Genomic DNA, 21,655 nt, shown 5'->3' with positions numbered 1-21,655 from the left:
AGAGTGAAGCAGCAGATGACGTCAGGAAGACATCAGCTCCTCTAGGGAAGAGGCCAAGTCACCCTCAACTTGACTCTGTGGGGATGAGCTTCGAGTTATGGAGGAGATGTTCAATATTTATGTGTTGGAAAGAATCAGTCCACTGTTTTGGTAAAAAGAACACATTGAAGAGTATATCTAAGTTCTTCCATCAGAAAGTCTTAGGTAGCCAAGTTTTGTAATGTATTTGTCTAATCAAGAGTTCAGAATGTCCCATCTCTACGGAGAGCTCTGTCTACCTCCCAAGTGACCCCGGCCTTGGGGACAAAGTGTCCCCAGTGTTTTCAGGGCCACATCTCTCACCACATCCCTAAAGTCGGTTTCTGATGTCCTCGTTGCACAGATTTCACAGTGTGGTGTGTTCCAAGGAAAAGGATGACTGGTAAAGGAGGAACACTGATAATAGATTATGTCTCCTCGGGCCTAAAAATTACTTTTTGTTTTAAATCAGAAAAGAAACAAATTGTTGCAAAATCAACGGCCTCCCACTGTTAACTATGAGTTGCACAGTGCTTCTCTCAACTATAGTTTTGGTCAACTATGCCACTCACTCAGCCACTTAGTGCTGTGTTAAGCATGATTTCAGAGCTAAACTGGTAGAACGAAGTGAATGGATGACTTGTTTATTTGTATTTCTGGGAGCAGGCATTTTTATCAGAATTTCTTAGGTGGAGCAATTTTCAAATGAGTTATTTTTTATGCAAGACTTTATAAAATCTTACCAAATAGACCTATGTTTTGTGGTTTTGTTAAGGATGCCCATGGTCCCATCTTTCCCCCTCTTGGCACCCACCATCTGCCAAGAAACATGACTAGTTTCTGGTTTTCTGATCCCCTTTGCAATTTGTGACTGAGTTTACAACAGCAAAAGTCATTCTACTTGGAACTCTAAATATAACAAGCTTGTCAAACTGTTCAAGGAAAAAAATGCAATCTTTTTGCTTTTTAAAGTTTTTCTTAAAGGGACATTTCATCTTTGTTGTAATGAGGTTAATTCCAGGTCACATACCAAAAAAAAAAAACACACATAAATCTGTGCAACACAGATAATGCAGCAGCTTGGGCTGCTGGCTGCAGTGGAAACAAGGAAGAGTGGGATATTTAGTAGGCCTTTTATGGGTAAAGGCAGGACATTGCACTTAAATTGCCTGACATTAAAAATCAGGGGGAGAAAAACAACACAGGAACTTTTGCTGTCAGGGAGTTTGTGTGGTTTGGTTGCTCTTCAAAATCCTTTGTGTTCTGATATACGCAACCCAGGTGGTATGTCTCTTCTCATTTTTAATCTTTTCCTATCTCACAGGGAGTACCACAGTGACTCTTTAGAGAGGGGGGATCAGCAACCTTGACCTTACCATTTACACAGCTAGGTTTATGAAAAAGATACCCACTGCCAATGGTTCACAATGAAGTTCCTGCCAAATTCATTGATGACCACGACACAGAGCTATCACCCACCTGCTCCAGGTATGTTCTCTCTCACCTTTCCTCAAAACAAACATTATGCCCACCAGCGTGGTTCAGAGGTTGAGTGTGACCTATGAACCCGGAAGTCACAGTTGGTTTCCAGATCAGGGCACATGCCCAGGTTGCCGGCTTGATCCCTAGTGTGGCACGTGGAGGAGGCAGCCGATGAATGATTATCATCATTGATGTTTCTATCCCTCTCTCCCTCTCCCTTCCTCTCTGACGTCAATAAAAATGTTTAAAAAAAGAGAAAAAAACACTACTTGGACTAGGGTGACCAACCATCTAGGTTCACCCAGGACTAAGGGATTGAGTTTCCTAAAAGTGGGCAAGTGGGAAAATCTGGGGCAAAGCAGAGGAGTTGATCATCCTAACTTGGACCCCCCATGAAGTCTGGAGCAGTTCTTGATTGGGAGCCGTGACCACTGGGCCTTGGTGAGCTGCACTGCTTTCTTTTACCACACACGGAATAAGGACTCACTGTCCGGGCCTTCCAGGTACACCATGTGGAAGTCCTCTCATTTTTCCAGCATCAGAAAACCTGACAATTTCTGCATTAACAAAATGGGGATACTCATTGTCTACTTCCTAATTCTTCTATGAGAATTAATATTAACATGTGTAAAGTACTTACAACAAAGCCTGGCACTTAGAGCCTAACAAAAGTTACCTATTATCATAATGATCATTAGCTTATGGATGGGGGAGAAATGATGCAGGACTTCAAATTGTAGTTGATTCTCTCCTAGTGAATCCTGCTGTATTATCTTTTCAAAAGTTAAAAAGAAAGGGGGGGAGCGAGGGAGGCGAGGAGGGAGAAAGTAAAAAAGAGAGTCAGTTAAGTCAGGAAGATTTATCTACTGTCTTAAAAATTAATTCTGTTCACAAGGACTGACATTTGAGAATGGCCAAAGTCCATATAAAAAAATGTTTCTAAAATGAAAATAATTGGTATGAATACACTACATTTTCTGAATAAGTTACTACCCTTATCAACATTTTTTATCATAGTTAGGAAATGCAAACAACCAGAAAATCCACCAGTAAGATAATGATTAACATAATTATGTTACACCCATACTCTGCAATTTGTTAAAATGAATAAGGTAGATTTTTATGAACTGACATGGAAAGATCCCCAAGGCATACTGTTGCAGAGCAATATATAGAGCTTAATTTCATGTATGCAAACAAACAAATCACAAAAAATGCCTCTATTATGTATAAGTACATGAATGAAGAAAACAAGTTTGAAAGGATAGACACAAGTACCTAAGGATTACCTTTGGGAACAGGAGAATGGGTTGGGGGTGGCTTGAACAAGAGACTAATTTTCTGTTCAAATTATGTGTTGCTTGAAATTTAAACAAAGAGAATATATATTCATATATTATTAGTATTTTGTAATTTTTAAAAATAGTATAATAAAACAGCTGTAGAAAAGAATTTCACTCCAAAACCAAAACTCTTTTGCCTACTTCTCCCTCATTCTCAATACCCCTGAAAAATAGAAAAACAAATGTGCAGTAAGTGGCAAAGTATACAGGTTACTACAGATGAGGTATATGACATATAATTCACTATCTGGTAACAAGAGATGACCATAGTAAAGAGTCCACCTAATTACACCCAAGTACAAGTCAAAACAAACAGCCACACATGATTCACAATAAGTTCTTAAAAAATAAAATTTGTTAGCTATTTTTTTAGAAATATATTTTATTGATTTCAGGGAGGAAGGGAGAGGGAGAGACAGACAGAAACATCAATGATGAAAGAGAATCACTGATCGGCTGCCTCCTGCACCTCCCACACTAGGGATCAAGCCCACAACCTGGGCATGTGCCCTGACCAGGAACTGAACTGTGACTTCCTGGTTCATAGGTTGACACTCAACCACTGAGCCACGCTGGCCAGGCCACTTAAATAGTCTTTAAAATTGTTGATGGCTATGTCGACAGTATCTGGAGTTTGTTTGAAAGTCTTCTCTAATCAGGTAAGATATCCATGACATTTATTTGAAGATTCTTTAATCAAATTGTTTTCACTGAAAATAAGTATGGCTTTAAAATTATCAAAAGGTCTATACAATTAAATTGCTACTTGCTTCATCAAGTTCTTGAGGGAAAAAATATTCAGCCAACCACTTGTTGATCTGGGTCTAAAACCAATCCATTATTGGATTCACTGATATTTTAACTATTTAATTATTAATTATTCAAAAGGAAAAATATTAGTAATAGTATGTATGCTTTAAAGTTTTTAATTAGTTGACCTGCTCTAAGTACAATATTGTAATCCTTTTCAATCATTTTAGAAATAATAAAAATATAATTGAGTCTCATTACCTTGATCTTTGATTTGCAAAGGGACTAAAAAAGAAAAGGAAAGGAACACTATATGGACATCAAATAACACCCAACGGTTTTTTAAAAAATTGATTTTAGAGAGAGGGGAGAGAGTGAGAAGCACAAACCCCATCAGAGCCCACACTGGGAATCGACCCACAAACTGGGTACGTGCCCTGACTGGGAATTCAACCTGGAACCTTTCGGTGTACAGCAAGGATGGGAAATCTTTTTGGTGCCAAGGGCCATTTGGATATTTATAACATCATTCGTGGACCACACAAAATTATCAACTTAAAAATTAGCTGCCATATTTGGTCAAACATTTAATTAACTCACCCCTAATGCCTTGGCAGGGTCAGACCAAATGATTTTGGGGGCCTTATATGGCCTGCAGGCTGGACATTCCCCACCCTTGGCGTACAGGATGATGTTCCAACCAATGGAGCTACACTGACCAGAGAACTAAACAGTTTTTAAAAACCCAGCAAAAACTTTGTGCTTCACATAGCTCTACTCAGGCACACAGAGGAAATGAAGTTACCCATGACAGAGTATTACAATAATGCCACAGAAGCAATTGTCTCCATAATAGAAAGTTAAATGTCAAGTTAAAATAACTCCAGGTCTTTTATATTTTACAGTGGACTAATAACTTTTATTGCTATTTTTCAGAGATGTCAGTTTCTACTTTCTAAGAAATTTAATTACATTTGCTCTTCTCCAATCACCTATCCCCTTTTTGGCCCATTCCTAGATGACAAAGAAAAATGTAAGTGAATCTGCAATGACTTTACCTAATTCTGAAGCAGAATACAAACTGTTCCAACCGTCTCAAAGGACATGCCAGTTTACTATAGTTAAACACTTTAAAAAAGTAAGCCTGGCTCCACTGGCAATGGGATGATTGGTAATGGGACTCAGACCTGGGTGTTTTTCAGTATCCACTGCTATTGGTTATATGCTCCATGGCATTCTGTACCTTTCCTTCAAGTTATTTACCAGTTCATAGTTATATATTTATATGATAATATTGTTAACAGTAGGCCCAATGCATGAAATTTGTGCATGGGTAGGGTCCCTAGGCCTGGCCAGCGATCAGGGCTGATCTTTGGGGCGGCTGACGGGGCTATAGGGGGTGGGGGAGGGGCCCCCACTAGCACCTGCCTTGGCCAGCCTGGTGCTGCCCATTCACCAGCCCCTCCCCCAACCCCACTGATCACCTCCCTTGCGGGGGTGACCAGCCGGGCGATCGGGGGATGGGGGGATCCCGCTGGCACCTGCCTTGCCTGTGGGCTAGGGGCAGCTCCTGCATTGAGCGTCTGCCCCTTGGTGGTCAGTGTGCATCATAGCGACTGGTTGTTCCTCCATTCGGTCCATTTGCATATTAGGCTTTTATTATATAGGATGTTTCTCCCCAACATGACAGTAAGAGCCATGAAAACAAGAGTAAGATCCATTTTCCCACCAATGTATTTTCCAGCACCCAGTTCCGTGGTACCTAGAATGTAGTCAAACGTGCAAAACATTTTTAAAGAAAAAAAATGAATAAAGGATAATTGAATTAACATTATTTTCAATGAATACTTAGGAATGGACCAGTACCAGACACTTGGTATGTGCTATGCAATTGTAGATTTAACCAGCCAACTGCCACGCATCCAAAATGGAAACCATCCCCACACGCCATAATATTTTGAATTTAATTTTAAAAATCAATTTGCAATGAATATTATAAAAATAAATATTTTACTCACAATTCGGGTGTTCTTGAACATTTTCAGCTGAAAATTCTCACGAAAAATGATTTTAAAGTTGGTCAGGGCTGCCACTTATGGAAAACATTTTTTATTATAGACGCGTGTGGCATGTGGGGAAGGTCCGTTGCTTGCATCTAGACGCTTATGGCATACAATGGGTTAAGAAGGTCCAAACCTATAAAATTTCAATAAGATATTAAGCCAAACTGACTACAATTGCTGGGACACATCATCTTAAATTTTCGGAGAACGACAGTTTTGCAGTTTCTTTTATGCATTTGAAATTAAGGAGGAAATTAAGGAAGACTACATGAAGGTAGAAGAAAGGAAGAGATTGGATAACTGAATAGTTAAGATTATGTACCAGCAAACATATTGCTACAAGAGACGTCCGAGATTGTGCTGCCTCTGGATTCCTCTAGGATTCTTATGGTTTCACAACTTACATTTAAGTCTTTCATCCATTCTGAGTTCATTCTTGTGTAGGGTATAAATTGGCGGTCCAGTTTCATTTTTTTACATGTATTTGTCCACTTTTCCTAACCCCATTTATTGAAGAGACTGTTTTCACTCTATTGTATGTTCTTGCCTCCTTTGTCAAATATTGAGTGTAATGGCTTGGGTCAATTTCTGGGGTCTCTGTTCTGTTCCATTGAACTGTTCTAGTGCCAGTTCCAGGCTGTTTTGATTACAGTGGCTTTGTAGTATAACTTGATATCTGGTATTGTGAGTCCCTTGTTCTTCTTTCTTAAGATTGCTGCAGCTATTCAGGGTCTTTATTGGTTCCATGTAAATTTTTGGAGTATCTGTTCTAGATCTGTGAAATATGTCATGGGTATTTTAATAGGGATTGCATTGAATCTATAGATAGTATGGATAGGTGGACTATAGATAGTATGGGTAGTATGGACATTTTAATTATGTTAAATCTACCAGTCCATGAACACAGTATATTCTTCCACTTCTTCATACCTTTCTCTACTAGTATTTCTTTTTTCAAATGTCATGTAGTTTTATGAGTACAAGTCTTTTACCTCCTTGTTTAAATTATTCCTAAGTATTTTAATTTGTTTGTTAAATGGTAAATGGGATTTTTTTTCCCCCCCAGTTTCTTTTTATGAGAATTCATTATTGGTACATTTACACCATGGAATACTATGCAGCAGTAAAAAAAGAAGGCTCTTTCTTATCCTTTGAGACAGCCCAGAGGGACCTGGAGAGTATTATGCTAAGCAAAATAAGCCAGTCAGAGAAAGGTAAGTATCACATAATCTCACTCATATGTGGAATCTAAAGAACTAAATAAATAGAGGAACAAAATAGATCCAAAGACAAAGAAGCATGGAACAGACTGATGAATCTCAGAGGGAAGGACGGGGTGGGTGGGTGAGAAGAGACTAACCAAAGAACTTGTATGCATATATGCATAACCCATGGACACAGACAATAGTGTGGTAAAGGCCTGGGGCAGGGGGTGGGTGGAGGCTAGAAAGGGTCAATGGGGAAAAAAAGAGAACATTTGTGATACTTTTATCAATAAAGATTTAAAAAGAGGAAAAAAAGATCATGTGCTCTCTTGAGGGTGGTTACCCTTGTTTCAAAGTCGTGATAATCTAGATGCACAAAAACAATGGACAGGGACTATTTAAGGCAAAGATAAACCTTTTCCTATAAAAGTTATATGCCTGGGGCATGACAACCCGTCATGACCTGCCCAGTTAGGAATTAATGAACAGACCACCTTGTGAGGCTATACTTTCCATATAAATCTTTTTTTCGTCCACATAATGAAATTCTATGAAAGGTGTTTTCGAACAATTAATAACCACACATTCAAGCATACCTCACTTTTCCTGTTATCTATTTTACAAAGGTCAGTTTCAACCTTTTCTGATGATCATAGAGTGACAGTCCTTTCGCATACTAAATTAAGAGCATTCTATTGTATATTCTGTTTATAGTTTGCCTTTAGAGTCTGACAATTTAGAACACCAAAGGGGGGGGGGAGGGGGGGAGGGCATATCCCATAATCTGTTACATCAGTAACATGAAAAGAATCTCTTCTTTTTTTAACCTTTTCCCTTTACCTGGTGTGAGCATGAGAGGTCACTTGATGGCATGGTAGGGGTAAGTGAACAATTCTCAGACTTGAGCATGCATCAGAATCACACAAAAAACTTGCTGAAACACAGACTCCTGGACCAAACCCCAGAGTTTGTGATTCCATAGGTCTGGTGTGGGGCCCTGAGAATTTGTATTTCTTCTTCTTTTTTTTTTTAATCCTCACCCCAGGATATTTTTCCATTGATTTTTAGGGAGCGTGGAAAAGAGGGAAAGACAGAACACTGACGTGAGAGGAACACATTGAATGGTTGCCTCCTGCACACACCTGGCCAGGTCTCCAGCCTGGGAGGAGCCTGCAACCAAGGTAGGATACCTTGATCGGAATCAAACCCGGGACCCTTTGGTCTGCAGGCTCTATCCACTGAGCCAAACCAGCTACGGCGTGTTTCACTTTTTAATAACTAAAATTCTGGGAGTGAGGGGGAGTCTGTTATTATTTTCCTCAGTAAGAATTAGTTTCATAGCTTCCCTGTCCTTCAGGGCTTCAAGCAAGTCACTTTTCTTAATAGTTATAATAGTATCTGCTTTCAGTGAATTACCGTTAGGATTAAATGAGGCCCTAAATGGAAAAAAATACTTAGCACCAAAAATGATCTGTAAGTGGTAACTGCTTTGTTTTTACTAACTTAACTACTCATTCGAGGAAATAAATTCCAATGGCCCTGGGACCAGTGACTGAAACTACTTAACATTTCCAGCACATTAACTAACCACAGAAATTAGCCTAAATGGTCACTTATATCCTAGGTATTTTTGCTTACTGCGGCAGGAAACTGATTGATTTTGGAACTTTTGGCACAGAGCACCAAAACAGGGGCTCCCAAATACACAAAATTATAAAGTGATCACCTGGAGCATTACTTAAAATACAGGTTCTTGAGCTCCACCCCAGACCAACCGAAAACAATCTCCAGGGAAGAGGCCTAGTCATCTTTTAAATAAGCACCGCAGGGGCTTTTCTGATCCAAGAGTTTGGGACGCACTGAAGGGCTGTCACTCCAATCTTTTTGTTGTTGCTGTTAATCGTCGCCCGAGGATATCCCATTGATTTTTTTTATAGAGTGGAAAGGAGGAGGAGAGACGGAGAGAAACATAGAAAGGAGGAGGAGAGGCACAGGGAAACATCGATCTCACACCGACGGCATCCCGCGTGCAGTGCACCGAGATGCAACCGGTAAGTTCCCGTGACCAGAATCCAAGCCGCGAGGCCGATGCTCTTACCCACAGAGCACCTCAATGGGGGCTAATAGAAGCCCTGCACCTCATTCCTGTTCCTTCATTACACTCTCGGTCACTAGACAACATCACAAGTCCTATCTGTCTCGTCATTTTGTCCTCTTGAGTTGACTAGAGTCGCTTGGAGGGGTCAGCTGGAAGTGGGAGTCTTTTGTTGGTGGTGGTGCTTTGCACAGGTCCTAGCGCTCGGAGTTAACTCGCCCTTTCTAATTCGCTGGGCCCTGTGCCTCATCGGTGAGCTGCCTGCTTCACGCCTCTCCCCTCCTGAACTTCCTCCTGCAGCGTTTCCTCCTTTCTGGTCTCTGCCCCGGGTCTAGCTTGTTTGTCCCTTCACTCCATTCCTTGAGCAGAACATTCGGTGCCTTCCCCAGTTCGCGGCGCTCTGCTGGAACAGCCCATTTCCAGGGATTTTACAGGCTGGCCCAAACAGTTTGTTCAGAACAGAGGCGCGGGCCGCGGGCTGGCACCGCGCTAGATGGCGGAGCGTTCCCTGACGCTGCACAACCACCTTGACCTTGAGCGAGCGCCGCCGGCCCAGCTCCTTGCCGGCGGCGTCCGGGCCGGGATCAGGCTGGAGCCGCTGGACTCTGGGACCCACGGGGGTGGGAGGGAACGGGGCGGGGCGGGCGGAGACTTCACGCACGGGCGAAAACACCCCAAATCTGTCTGTAAAGCAGTGCCTTTTCCTCTTCGCGAAGCGAATCCGTGTAATTCTTGGGGGTGGGGGAGGGGTCGTTGGCGTGAAGGAGGAAAGGGCTCGCGAAAAAGCGTGAGAACTCAGATGGCGAAAAGTAGGCGCGAGTGAGAAATTCGGGAGGAGGGAGGCTGAGGGCGAACAATCGGGTTAAAAATAGAACCACATACTCGGTAGGACGCGCTCTTTCCAGCTCCACCCTGGGGCCGGGCGCGCCGGTGACTCGGCTCCGCGCGACAGCCGCGCCGTCAGGCTCCGCCCCGCCCCGAGGAGCGGGTGGGGCGGGGCGTCGGGCGGCTACGTCATCACGCTCCCCAGCGCCGCCGTCGGGGTTTTCGCTGACGCACAGGCCCCGCCCCTCCCTCCCTCTTTCCCTCACGGCCCGGGCGCGGGGCGGAGAGGAAGCGTCAGTCGGCCGGACCGCGGACCTGTCTGCATGTAGTCGGGCTCGCTCGCCCCCGGGAGCCACGGCCTCATCGGCGGTAGCACCAGCGACGGAGAACACCATCGGCGGGCCTTCGCGGCGCCCAGTCCTCGCGGCGCCCGCCCCGCTCGCCCTCGGAATCGGCCCTACCCGCCGCCGGCGGAGGCGTGAGGAGACGACGGGCGAGCGCCGCGAGCAGCGTTAGCCGCCGCAGCCTCCCGTCCTCCCACCGCCTCCCCCTCTGCCTCCCCCTCGCTTCCCTCCTCCCACTTCCCGAGCTCCGCCGCGTCCCGGCCACGCTCGGGGCTCCTGCTGGAACAAAAGAAGGCCCCCGCGGCGGCGGCAGCGCCACCCCCGCCCGCGGCTCCTACCCGCTCCCGGCCCGCGGCAGCGGCTCCAGGGCGTCCGGCTCGCCCGTCTCAGGCTTCGGCCCGGGCCCACTGCGCCGGCGTCGCGCGCAGGCCCGGCTCCTGCCTCCTGCTCGCCGCAGGGTGAGTGTGGGGCGCAGGGGGAGGGCGCCCGGCGGCGCGTGCCGTCCGGGGTGGGCCCGGGGGCCCTGGCCCTCCGGCGGGGCCTGAGCGGGTCGCGGATGGCGGCGTCCAGGGGAGGGGAGCCCGCCGGCCAGCTCAGGAAACACAAAGACGGAGGCGTCATCCTGTCGTCGTGGCCGGAGGCTGGACTCCCTGCGCCCCTGGCTCGCTCGCACCACGCACGGTCGGGGACAATACCCGGCGTGCGGCCTCCGAGGGTGGGGGCTCTGGCCTCCGGGCCTCCCCTCGCGAGAGTCCCGGCCGCCCTCGCCGGCGGCGCCCGACGTGGGCAGACATGGACCCGGAGAGACAAAGGCGGTGGCGGCGGCCGCGCCCCCCGCTCGCCGCACCCCGGGCTCCCGCTCGCCGCGCCCCCCAGCGCCGCCGCCGCCTCGGGGGAGCCGTTCGAGGCCGGGGTCGGTGGGGGCCCGCCGGGCGAGGGGCCGGCCGGTCCTGCGGAGCTGCCGTTGCGCATGACTCAGTAGTTTTTGGAGAAGGCCCCGTTGGGCTTTTCCTGAGCGAGGCCCGAGCTTGGCCGAGGGTGCGAGGCCCGTGGGACCCCAACTTGCTCGGAAACCCGCTGGAGCGTGGGGGAGGGGGCCTCTCTGTCCTTGGGCTGTAGTTTTCCCAGCATCGCTGGCATTTCTCGCCCAGGATCCCTTTTCATGAAGGAAATGGAGCACCTTCCCCTTTGTTTCGTGCATTTAGGCTGGTGACTGCTCCCTTCTCCGTGGAGTTGTGTTTTTGGGAAAGGCCCGGGTTATCTTTTTACTGATGGAATGCCTCCTAAGAATCTGGTCTAAGGACATAGAAGTGCAAAGTAATATAGGTCACGGAGCCCCTGTTCTTAAACCAGGCATTCGGGTAATCTACCAAAAAAGAATAATCTGAAACTTCATTTTTAAAAAGTAGGATTTTAGAACTTCACTAGGGAAAGCACTGCAATTTTATCCTGAAAGTTTTTTCTTTAAATGGCCCTGGAAAGGGATTTGTTCCGTAGTTTTCCCTTATTTTCTGTCTCTGAGGCCCGGTATTAAGCTTGGAAAGGAGCCTTTTAAAATCACATTAATGTACTGCATTTGGTAAAAAGGAAACTGAGATAGGGAAAGTGAGGACTTGCCCAAGGTCACTGGCTTAGTTAGAAGTTGATTAGAGGCTGGAACTCAGGTATCAACTTCAGGTGAGTGGGCATTCTTAACATCTTGTACCGTGTCTAAATTCCATAGATTTCTTGCAGTTTTTGGGGTTTTGTTTTGTGGGGTTTTTTTAAATTACATTTGAGGCTGGAGAGTTTCAGTTGCATGCCAGGTTTTGGAGTTTTGTTGGTTTGTTTTTTGAAGCTATGGATTAGAAGCCAAAACAAGAAAAATAAATTTCACTTATACGTGATAGAGCTGACGCATAATGCTCAAGTTTCTATCAACTTTAAAGGTACTAAGTAGTAGTGGTACTGTATTTTTCTAAAACATTGCCAAGTAGGAGGAAACCATAGTACCTTATGGCAGCCCCCCCCCTACTCCCCCCCAAAGAAAAAATACCACTAAACATAAGTATTCTTTCTGCCTGATGCTCGCTCCACTGTGCTTGGTTTTTATAAACAACCCGGACCATTTTGGCTTCAGAGTGATTAATGATGCCTGCTTGCATCTTCTAGATTGAATTTGAGATTGTTCGCTAACCCTCCCTATATTAGAGAAAAACTATAGCAGCCTAAATGGGATCTTTTTGTTTTGTTTTCTTATTATATTAGATGTGTGAAGGCTGCATCCTTAGGTTTTGGGGTTGTGTAGGAGTTGGCAGGCTCTGGGATATAAATAGAAGCTGATTTCAGAGGCCCCTGTTGACTAGGCTTTATGTGAGATCCTCCATCCAGCTCAGCCTGTCACATTGCAGCCTTGTGACAGGCTGAAGCGCCGCCCATGTGATCTAAGCTCCTGAGAAATATTAAGGCAAGCTGTGCGCACGTGATGGCATTTAAAAGCTGGGGGGAATAGTCTACAAGATGAGAAGCCATCGAGAAGACATACCCTGTTGTCTCAGAGTTGAAGACTATGGTGAATTGAAGGTAGATGTGTTTTGTGCTTTCTGAAGAAGGAAAGGTGGAATACTTTGCATGTCGAAGCGGATGAAATCATTGGATGAGATCCCCCCCCCCATTTTATTTACATAAAAAAGCTTTTAAGAATCAGATTGACAAATATTAATGTTTGTTGGCTCAAATTTAGGCCAATTTGCTTTTAAAGCCACTATCAGATGACACTGCAAGTTTGTATAGAAAGTGAGCTAGCATAATTCTTAAACTGGGTTCAAGGAATGGCCCAACTTGTTTTTTTAGGATAAAGCTTCATACATTTTGGGTAGAGGGCATGCAAATAAATACATAATTTATTAGTTGAAGCATTTTTTGCACATATGCTCAAAAAAAAAACACACAACTGAAAGTGTTTATTAAACTTCATAAGGGATTTTGAAATGTTTACACTACTCTGCTCCAAAATGAGTCAGCTAAATTCCACTTACTATTTAAAGAGGCAGTGTCACCTAAATTAATACTGTTGTCTGAAGTAAATTGAGGATCTTGGTCACTCTCCATACAAGCTTGATTGGCTTGAAATATTTTTAAGGTTGAAAATGGTGTCTTTTTGCTAACAAAAGCAAAGGTTACTATTATTTAACTGGGGGTATAATTGTCAGGTTTCAGCCAGGTCAGAGAATTTTATTCCTCTTCCACCCTTTTTAAAAATAATTTTGTTAATAAAAATTGCTAATAATTAAGACATTGTTTGTAATATTTCCCTAAAGAGTTTATTCTAGAAGTGGTAATTGGAAAAAGCAATATAAAATTCCAGAAGATGGCAAGCTATAACTTGAAGTACTTTCCTGCACTTATTTGAAATGTTCGTAACTTAATAAATCATAAGTGATCTTATTATCAACAGTAAGGTACATTTAAATGAGTGACAAGTTAGAGCAAATGATCTGTGGTGGGTTTTTTTTTTTATAAAATGTTAAGTATGCTTTGTACATTCATACATATTAATAGTGTGTGTTTTTCTCTTAACTCAGGAAAATTCACTAAATATGGCAAAATATTTGTGCTAATTTTTAATTTTTTTATATATTTGTGCTAATTTTAATAAGACTTGTGCAAAAGCAAGAGTGTGCTTTCTGTATAAAGTTTTTGCTGGTAACCTAGCATTAACTATTACTAAAGGTTGTGTGTTTATATTGCTTTACTTTCTTTGCCTTATTGAATTGAGCTTGGAAAGATTTCATTTTCTGGTATGAAGAAGACAGGCACTTGTTAAGTTTCAAGAGCTAGTCTTTGGCTGAGAAATCTATGGCTGATAATTTGAGCATTGCAGATTTCTAGGCACTGACTTTAAAAGTACTCAGACCCAGATTTCACACCTCAAATGTAGAACATAAAAGCATAAGCAGCTGACCCCCTGAATTCTTAAGAGCTTCACTGTTGATTCCAAGGTAACAGGAAAGGCTAGGTCATCTACCAGCTCTCATTTCAGTCGGCAGAATTGTTTAATTACCAGTTGACTACAGTCAGCCCTGTAGCAGAATTGTTGAATTAATAGTTGGGCCCAAGTATGTTCAGATGTTTTAAGAAAACTCTAGCGCTACATCTAGTATACAACTAATTTAAAGAACCACTAGTAGATCTCAAGTGTCAATAATTAAGATTGTAGGCTTTTCCCATTTGCAAGTTTCATTTGAAATATTTTTAACCAATGTGCAGGAGAGCAGAAAGGAACTTGGATATCAGTTGCCTAAATTGATTTAAGTGTAATTGTGGTATCAGGCAGAGTAACCTTTTCCGAAATTGAAAAAGTGAAATAATAACATTTTAATGTTTAAATGTAGAATCTTTTTGCCCTACCATTATATGTGAAGTCATTATAGGTCATTATTTATTAAGCTTTATTATAAAACAATTCCTTTCATGCCTTTTGTTTTATAAAGGCAGCAAAATATTCATACTTTTCTTGCCCTACTTTTTTTAATTTGGAATTAAATACACTCAGAAATAGACTTGATGTTTAGAAAAACTAGGGGCCATCATATACTAATTTAGTGATTTTATTTTGGTTAAATGCTAGTTTCTAAAATTTTGTTTTTGTTTTCTTTATAGCAGAAAAATATGGCTCAGGAGACTAACCAGACCCCAGGGCCCATGCTGTGTAGTACAGGATGTGGCTTTTATGGGAATCCTAGGACAAATGGAATGTGTTCTGTTTGCTACAAAGAGCATCTTCAGAGGCAGCAGAATAGTGGCAGAATGAGCCCAATGGGTAAGTTGTTTCCAAGGAAAAACCCATTTGAAGAATTGGTGAACAGAAAACATAGAGCCAAGAATTGGGGCTTAAGACCAAGAATCAATGCTGAAAGCCCAAAGAGAGAAGACCTGAGAAAAGCTTGAAATTAAAACAACAGCCCAAGTACTTGGTATAACTACATCAGGAATGAGTGACTATCAACAAGCATCTTGACTAGCTTTTTCATTTTCCTTTTTGGGATTTTGTTTCATACTTGTATTCACTGCATGTGGCTTTTTAATATATTTTTTTGGATACTCAAGTGTAGGAATCTGCAGCACAATGAAAATGCTTAAATCACTAACTTAATTAAATGCAAGTATTTGTTACTTATTAATAGTCTTGATACTGCGTATAGTATTGCTTTGTTTCTTACAAATTCTTTTTTTAAATAGGGACAGCTAGTGGTTCCAACAGTCCTACCTCAGACTCTGCATCTGTGCAAAGAGCAGACACTAGTTTAAACAACTGTGAAGGTGCTGCTGGCAGCACATCTGAAAAATCAAGGTAAGATTGAGCATTTCAGAGTTTTTATGGTAATAGGAGGAAATGAAGATATCTGTGCTATCCATACAATTATAATTATGTGTTCATATATAAGGATATTAATATATCAAATGCCCTTGGCTTTGCATGTGTTGCACAGTCAGGGATTTCAAAATCTTTTAATGTATGATCTTGTTGTAGGTCACTGAGTAAAGATGTATATTATAACGCACTCTATACCACCACCAAGGATGCTGTGTTGAGAATGCTGTGCTTTTATTTCCTTGTAATTGAGGTTTAGAAGTTGTAGGAGTGAGGCTCTGCAGACTAGTGTAATGCCACACAAGGCATTTTGGCAAAACTGCCCCCTTTTGCCCTTAAACAGATTACAGGCACAGCTAAAAATTTTTAGTTGACTAAAATAAAACATTGTGACTTATACAGATATGCAGCCTTGAAATGAGCTATTTATCAAATTGCTTGCTTTATTCTCAACCATTTTTGCTGAGCATCCAGTATTTTAAAATTTTAGATTATTTAGCTCCATTTGAATATGTTGGAAATAATATATAATTTGAAGTTGAACTGACAACTTACCTCACAAAGAAGTACCCTTAACATCTTTAAAAATGTTTGCTTGAACTCAAATAGAAATGTGCCTGTGGCTGCCTTGCCTGTAACTCAGCAAATGACAGAAATGAGCATTTCAAGAGAGGACAAAATAACTACCCCGAAAACAGAGGTGTCAGAGCCAGGTATGCTTTTTGTTTAATACTAGTTCAGTTCTGGACTCGGTAGTGTGAGATAGGGTTGGTGGGGGGATTTGTTCCTTCCCATTGAAGGACCAAAGAGGGAGAGAGCCAAAAAATACAGGCCAAGCAAGAACCACTCTCTTTAGAGAGTATAAAATAGTCATTCTATTCTCTTCTTTCTTCTCTGCCCACCCCCCACCATCCCCCACACCAGTAACATTAAGAATTTAATGAACTTAAAATAATGTATTACTGTCATATTTTAAAAGTATCTAAATCATTAGAGAAGTCATTGTTCATAAACTTGGAAAAAATTATGTAGATTAAATTTCAAAGCTGGAAAATTTTAGGTCAAAAACAGCTATTCAGTCTTGATATTGTCAATATTGTAGAAAATACTCAAGCAATAGAACATATTAAACATAAAACTTTCAAATTGAGGTGTAGGATCCCATATTTTGTGAGAGTTTAAAACGCAGTATGGAAAGGCATTTTTTGTTTTCTTTAGTGATTTTAAGTCAGTGCTTAACTTATACAGCAACCATGAGTACTCTAAATGAATTAGCGAGAAGACTGACTTGTGTGAATTACCTGTGCTAGGCCTAAAACAAGAATCTATGTATATAATAGTTCACTTATTTCATTTTTTATCAATTCATTATTTCCTAGTAGTGTTGATTGAACACAATATAAAATTTATTGTATGGAAATAATGTCAGTGGATACATAATCTGTTTTGTAGGCTAGCTTTTTCTAACATCGCAAGCTTATGTGAACTACATCAATCTTAATTTATAAAGTTAAGGTGAAAATTTATAAGTTGGGCAAGTGAATCCATATTTGATATTTTGAAATGAGCTCCATCCTTCTGAAAAAGCAGACCAAATTTGTGTGTGTGTGTGTGTGTGTGTGTGTGTGTGTGTGTGGCTGTTAAGGCGGGGGATGTGTTTTAAACAAATTAGTCTGGCCTTGAAACAGGACTCTTCTGGGTTAGATCTGTAGCTAGTCTCTGCATTTATTCTCTTTGTAGGAATTCTGTAGTTCACAGTTTCTCTGCCTTTTTCTATCTTTTTTTTTTTTTTAAACCCCTCCTTATCTTTACGGAACCACTGTTTAGTTTTCAGGTGTGGCCAAGGAAATGGCTATCACTCTTCCCCTCCCCCAAACTATTGTCATACCATCAGGAAAAATTATATTGAGGTTGTCATAGTAGATTGTTAGGAATAAGTAATAGGTGGAATATTCTGTTAATCTATTAATCTCACTGAATAAATTACTAATGCAAATGAGTTATGAATTTGGGGAGAATTTTTAGAATAAGTTGCACCAGTTGGCTTGTCTCTAGAGTTTGGACTTACTGCTACTAGCATTGGTGCTGGCCTATTTAGGCAGTAATTTTAGCATCGCATACATTAATTTGCTATTGTTGGGGTTTGGATTAATATTAAAACTCAGTTTACAGTGCTTCTAATGTAGTTGAATTTTATAAAAGTATAATTAGATTTGGTAAAAGACTAGTGGTGGTAATATGGGCTTAACTCCAGTAATCTGCAGTTTTACCTTCATACTGACAAATTCTGTTGATTTCATGTAGACAAGTGGACTTTTAATGAAAATAAAAAATTTTTTTAGTTTTGTCTATAAAATCCTTAACAGTCTAAAGTCAAAACTGCACAAGTACTTATGTTGTCCTAAAGACAGTGTTTGCTAATCTTTCAAAAAAAACTTAAAAAAGAAATCTTCCAGATCTTCTGAAGAAGACACTAAAACACTTATTATAATGGCAAAATAATTATTGTGACATTTTAGGATCAGAAGATAGTGATTAATGATTTGGGCTTCACTTGTCAAAATTTGCTGGTTTTACCTACACAATCTTTTTCCTGTAAGTCTAAAACCAAACGGACATTTTTATAGTCAAGTACCTCAGAAGTTGCTAACTTTATTTACTTAGTAGTAATGAATTTCAGCAGCCCTAATTAAGACGTTTATATGTAGGCAATTGCAACCTGGAAAAACAGCATGTGGCCAACATCTCTTAGGTCTTTAAAAACTTTTAGAATTGGGGTTTTGTTTCTTAGTACTAGCTGCTTAGAGGAGTTTAAAAGGAATTTGAGTGGGGTGATAATTTTATAAAATTTAGCGGAACAAGTAGTATGTTGATTGGCAAGAAACTCTTATATTTGAAAGTTCTGATATAAAAGTAAAAAGTCAGGTGTGTTTATTTTTTTCAGCTTAGCTAATTGGTTAATTAGCAGTCAGTGAACTCTTGACAAATTTCTAATTTGTACCCTTGTTTTTCAGTTGTTACTCAGCCCAGTTCATCAGTTTCTCAACCTAGTACTTCTCAAAGTGAAGAAAAAGCTCCTGAGTTACCCAAACCAAAGAAGAATAGATGTTTCATGTGCAGAAAGAAAGTTGGCCTTACAGGTATTAAACAATATAATAGACTCTATATTTTACAGCTAGGGTTCAACAAGGAGCTCCTGGTCTCTTCATAAGGGGCTGATTGGTCTTAACACAAAATAAAATCTTCCAGATCTTCTAAAATAAGATAATAAAGCACTTGTTTTACGGCAAAGTAATTATTGTGAAATTTCAGGATCCCAACTTTCAGTAATAGAAAGCTTCTGAAATGGACTACAAAGGGGGATAGTGGAAGGAAGTTTAGTTTGATTTCCATTTGTCTCCCTAATCACATGAAATCCTTTAACTTGAGGCCTTATGAATTACTTTCCTTTATTGAATTGATAAAAGTACATTCCTTTTGATTCTTTCCTTTGTTCTCCCATGAAAAAGGAAGTGGAACTAAACAGTGCCTACTTTGAGCCAGGTACAAAATATTCTAGATACTTTTTAGTTTTCTTTAATTGGTTGTCTTTCCCTTGTTTTCACATGAAACTACCTAGTTAACATACAGTAGAAGGAGGATTTAAATCCAGGTCATTCTGATTCCAGAGCCTGTGTAATTTCTACCCTGTGTGATATCTATGGGAGTTTGTGGAAGAATAGTTACTTGAATTTCTCACCATGTCAAAGGTGGTTTAAAAGCTGTTTCACAATTTGAAGTGACAGACTTTGTCTTGTTGCAAAGAGCCATGAAAGATGGTTCCTTTTCTATAGTGAGTAAGTCTTTTTTCTTTTCCTTTCAATTACTACAAGTTCCCAAGTGACTCTGCTTCCTCTTGTGTGTACAGGGTTTGACTGCCGATGTGGAAATTTGTTTTGTGGACTTCACCGTTACTCTGACAAGCACAACTGTCCATATGATTACAAAGCAGAAGCTGCAGCAAAAATCAGAAAAGAGAATCCAGTTGTTGTGGCTGAAAAAATCCAGAGAATATAAATTACTACTTGTGAAGAGACTGAAACTTTGTTTTTATTTTAATATATCGTAGGAAAACATTAAAGAGCAGATGCATGGCCATTTTCCTTTGATGTTCTCCAGAGTTTTACTTTATACTACTTGTCTGTCTTATAATTGATATTTTAGGATGTTTGGGTGTTTGTTACAGGCAGAATTGGATAGATACAGCCCTACAAAATGTATATGCCCTCCCTTGAATAAAATTGGATGGAAATCTGCATATCAAATTGAATTTCACAGATAACAGGGACAAAATTTAGCTCCCACGTGCCAAACAAAACATGAAATCTCTGCATGTTTGCAGCATATCTGCCTCTTGGGAATGTATCAAGGTATAATTTTTGGCTAGTGTTATGTGCCTGTATTTTTCTAAAAAAAATGGTACACCAGAAAAGGACTGGCAGTCTACTTCTACCATAGTTAAACTTCACTGTTAATTTTCACAACATGTTCTTTGGAAGCAGGAAGAAGGTGATAAAAGAGGATCAGAACTTTCCATGAAACCAGTATTTGATGCCGTATATAAGCATGGCTAATTGGCCTAAAAGCTGGCAAAGACATTCTGTGAAAGGTAAACATTGCAACTGGTTATGAGTAAAACCATCAAGCAACAGGGTCTGGAGCTATCTTTGAAGCTTATTGTTGACCTGCACCAGAAGATGTCTGCATTACTTACTCATTGCTAAAAATGTGTAGCACAGAACTGCACTAGGATTAATTTGTTTACAAGAAGAAATTAAAACTCTGCATTTGGTTTTCACATACAGCAGCTCTGTTGAGTAACATGCATCTGAATTTTAAGTTGCAAAGGTATCTGAACAGTTAATTTTTCATGTGCATCTTTTGTTGAATGTTTTGGTTGAAGAAAGAATGTTTAGAGCTTTTTTAAAAGACTTCAGTTAATGTAACTGTACCCTTCTGCATGGAAAATCATAACCAACATGGCTGCAGTAGACTTCTTAGTGGTATCCAGCACCACTTGCAGAGGGCTGCTTTATCATATTAATTGTACTTGGGTATAGGACTAGTGTTCTTGGGTGTGTTGCATGGGCTGCATTATTTACAGCATTGTACAATAACAACTAGAAGAGGCAGTATACTTCATTGATGCTTGTCTGGTAATATCACTTCTGTGTTATAATGGAAGGTTTTCTGTGATATATGAAACTTGTGTTTTTTATATATAAATGAGTATAGTTAGATTAGTGTTGTGGTAATGCCTGTTTTCATCTGTAAATAGTTAAGTATGTACACGAGGCACTACTTCTGATTTATTGCAGTGTTCAGTCTTAGTTTTACTTTTGTTCTTAAAGCACTCAATTTTGCTTTCAAATCTTTGTACCTTAGTTCTGAGTTAGATTTGCAGATGTGTACAGATAGTTCATATTTATGTATTGCACATAATCATGCTACCCAGCATTGATGCTATATTGTATTATGTAAATAATAAAAGCCATGTACAGAGGGAAACTTTCACTTGTTCATTGGGTTTTAAAGCCATAGTTAGAAATCCTATAGGGGGGTGATTAGAAAATGTTTCAAATTCAACTTTTTAGTTGCATATGTAGACTTTGCATGGCTGTTGTAAGTTTCTTTTTTTCATTGCCTTCTCAACATGTTCAGGTGAGAACCATGAGATGAGTTTTGTAAAATAAAAAGTATGCTACATAATAGGCAACAACTGTTTTTGAAGAAATGATTAGGCTATTTTAGGATCTTAAGTCTTAGCACTTAAGAAAAAGGAATGAAATTTGAACAATTATGGTCTGTTACCCTCCCCCCTTTTTTCTTTATTTTATAGATAACACTTTAGGCATGACAGTTTGTACAAAAACAGGTATAGTTTTGTTTTACTTGTTTTGGGGTATGGTTCTAATGTAGAGATGGATCCATGAGTTTGCTCTTTGAAGGTGTCATAAGAGATAATAAGACAGTTACGTATTCTAACTTTGCCCAGGGGGTAACTGAAGCCAAGGACAACCATGGCTTTTCAGTAATGGAGTTTGAAATAGAAATTCTTATCCTGGCTCACTGTTACTTGTCACAGTTCTTTGGGTGTAAATACTTTTGAAAATAGAAGCCTATGACAGATAAGGATAG

At 40.7% G+C, this 21,655-nt stretch overlaps 2 protein-coding genes across 3 annotated transcripts in view; one reads left to right on the top strand and one right to left on the bottom strand.

Annotated features, from left to right (window-relative positions):
• TMC1 (transmembrane channel like 1) overlaps positions 1-9,912 on the bottom strand; it is a 314,024-nt gene extending 304,112 nt beyond the window's left edge. The window contains exons 1-2 of the mRNA XM_081103893.1: positions 9,839-9,912; positions 5,612-5,789 (exon numbers count right to left, since the gene is read on the bottom strand). The gene's annotated coding sequence lies outside the window, so the exon portion shown is untranslated. The remainder of the gene's footprint in view (positions 1-5,611; positions 5,790-9,838) is intronic.
• Positions 9,913-10,045: 133 nt separating this feature from the next.
• ZFAND5 (zinc finger AN1-type containing 5) lies at positions 10,046-21,019 on the top strand. Of its 2 annotated transcripts, none has more exons than XM_081103895.1 (6): positions 10,046-10,583; positions 14,767-14,926; positions 15,346-15,457; positions 16,088-16,191; positions 18,493-18,618; positions 19,386-21,019. In XM_081103895.1, exons 2-6 carry the CDS (start codon positions 14,776-14,778, stop codon positions 19,532-19,534), a joined length of 642 nt encoding a protein of 213 aa, XP_080960021.1. In that variant the 5' UTR covers positions 10,046-10,583; positions 14,767-14,775; the 3' UTR covers positions 19,535-21,019. The 2 variants fall into 2 exon arrangements, with proteins under 2 accessions (XP_080960021.1, XP_080960020.1); XM_081103894.1 differs by lacking the exon at positions 10,046-10,583 and adding an exon at positions 11,416-12,687.
• Positions 21,020-21,655: the final 636 nt, after the last annotated feature.

The sequence above is a fragment of the Myotis nattereri genome (assembly GCF_964212035.1).
Source record: "Myotis nattereri genome assembly, chromosome: 12".
Taxonomy (NCBI): Eukaryota; Metazoa; Chordata; class Mammalia; order Chiroptera; family Vespertilionidae; genus Myotis; species Myotis nattereri.
The sequence above is the reverse complement of the archived record's forward strand: the minus strand, read 5'-3'. Positions and strand labels throughout refer to the sequence as shown.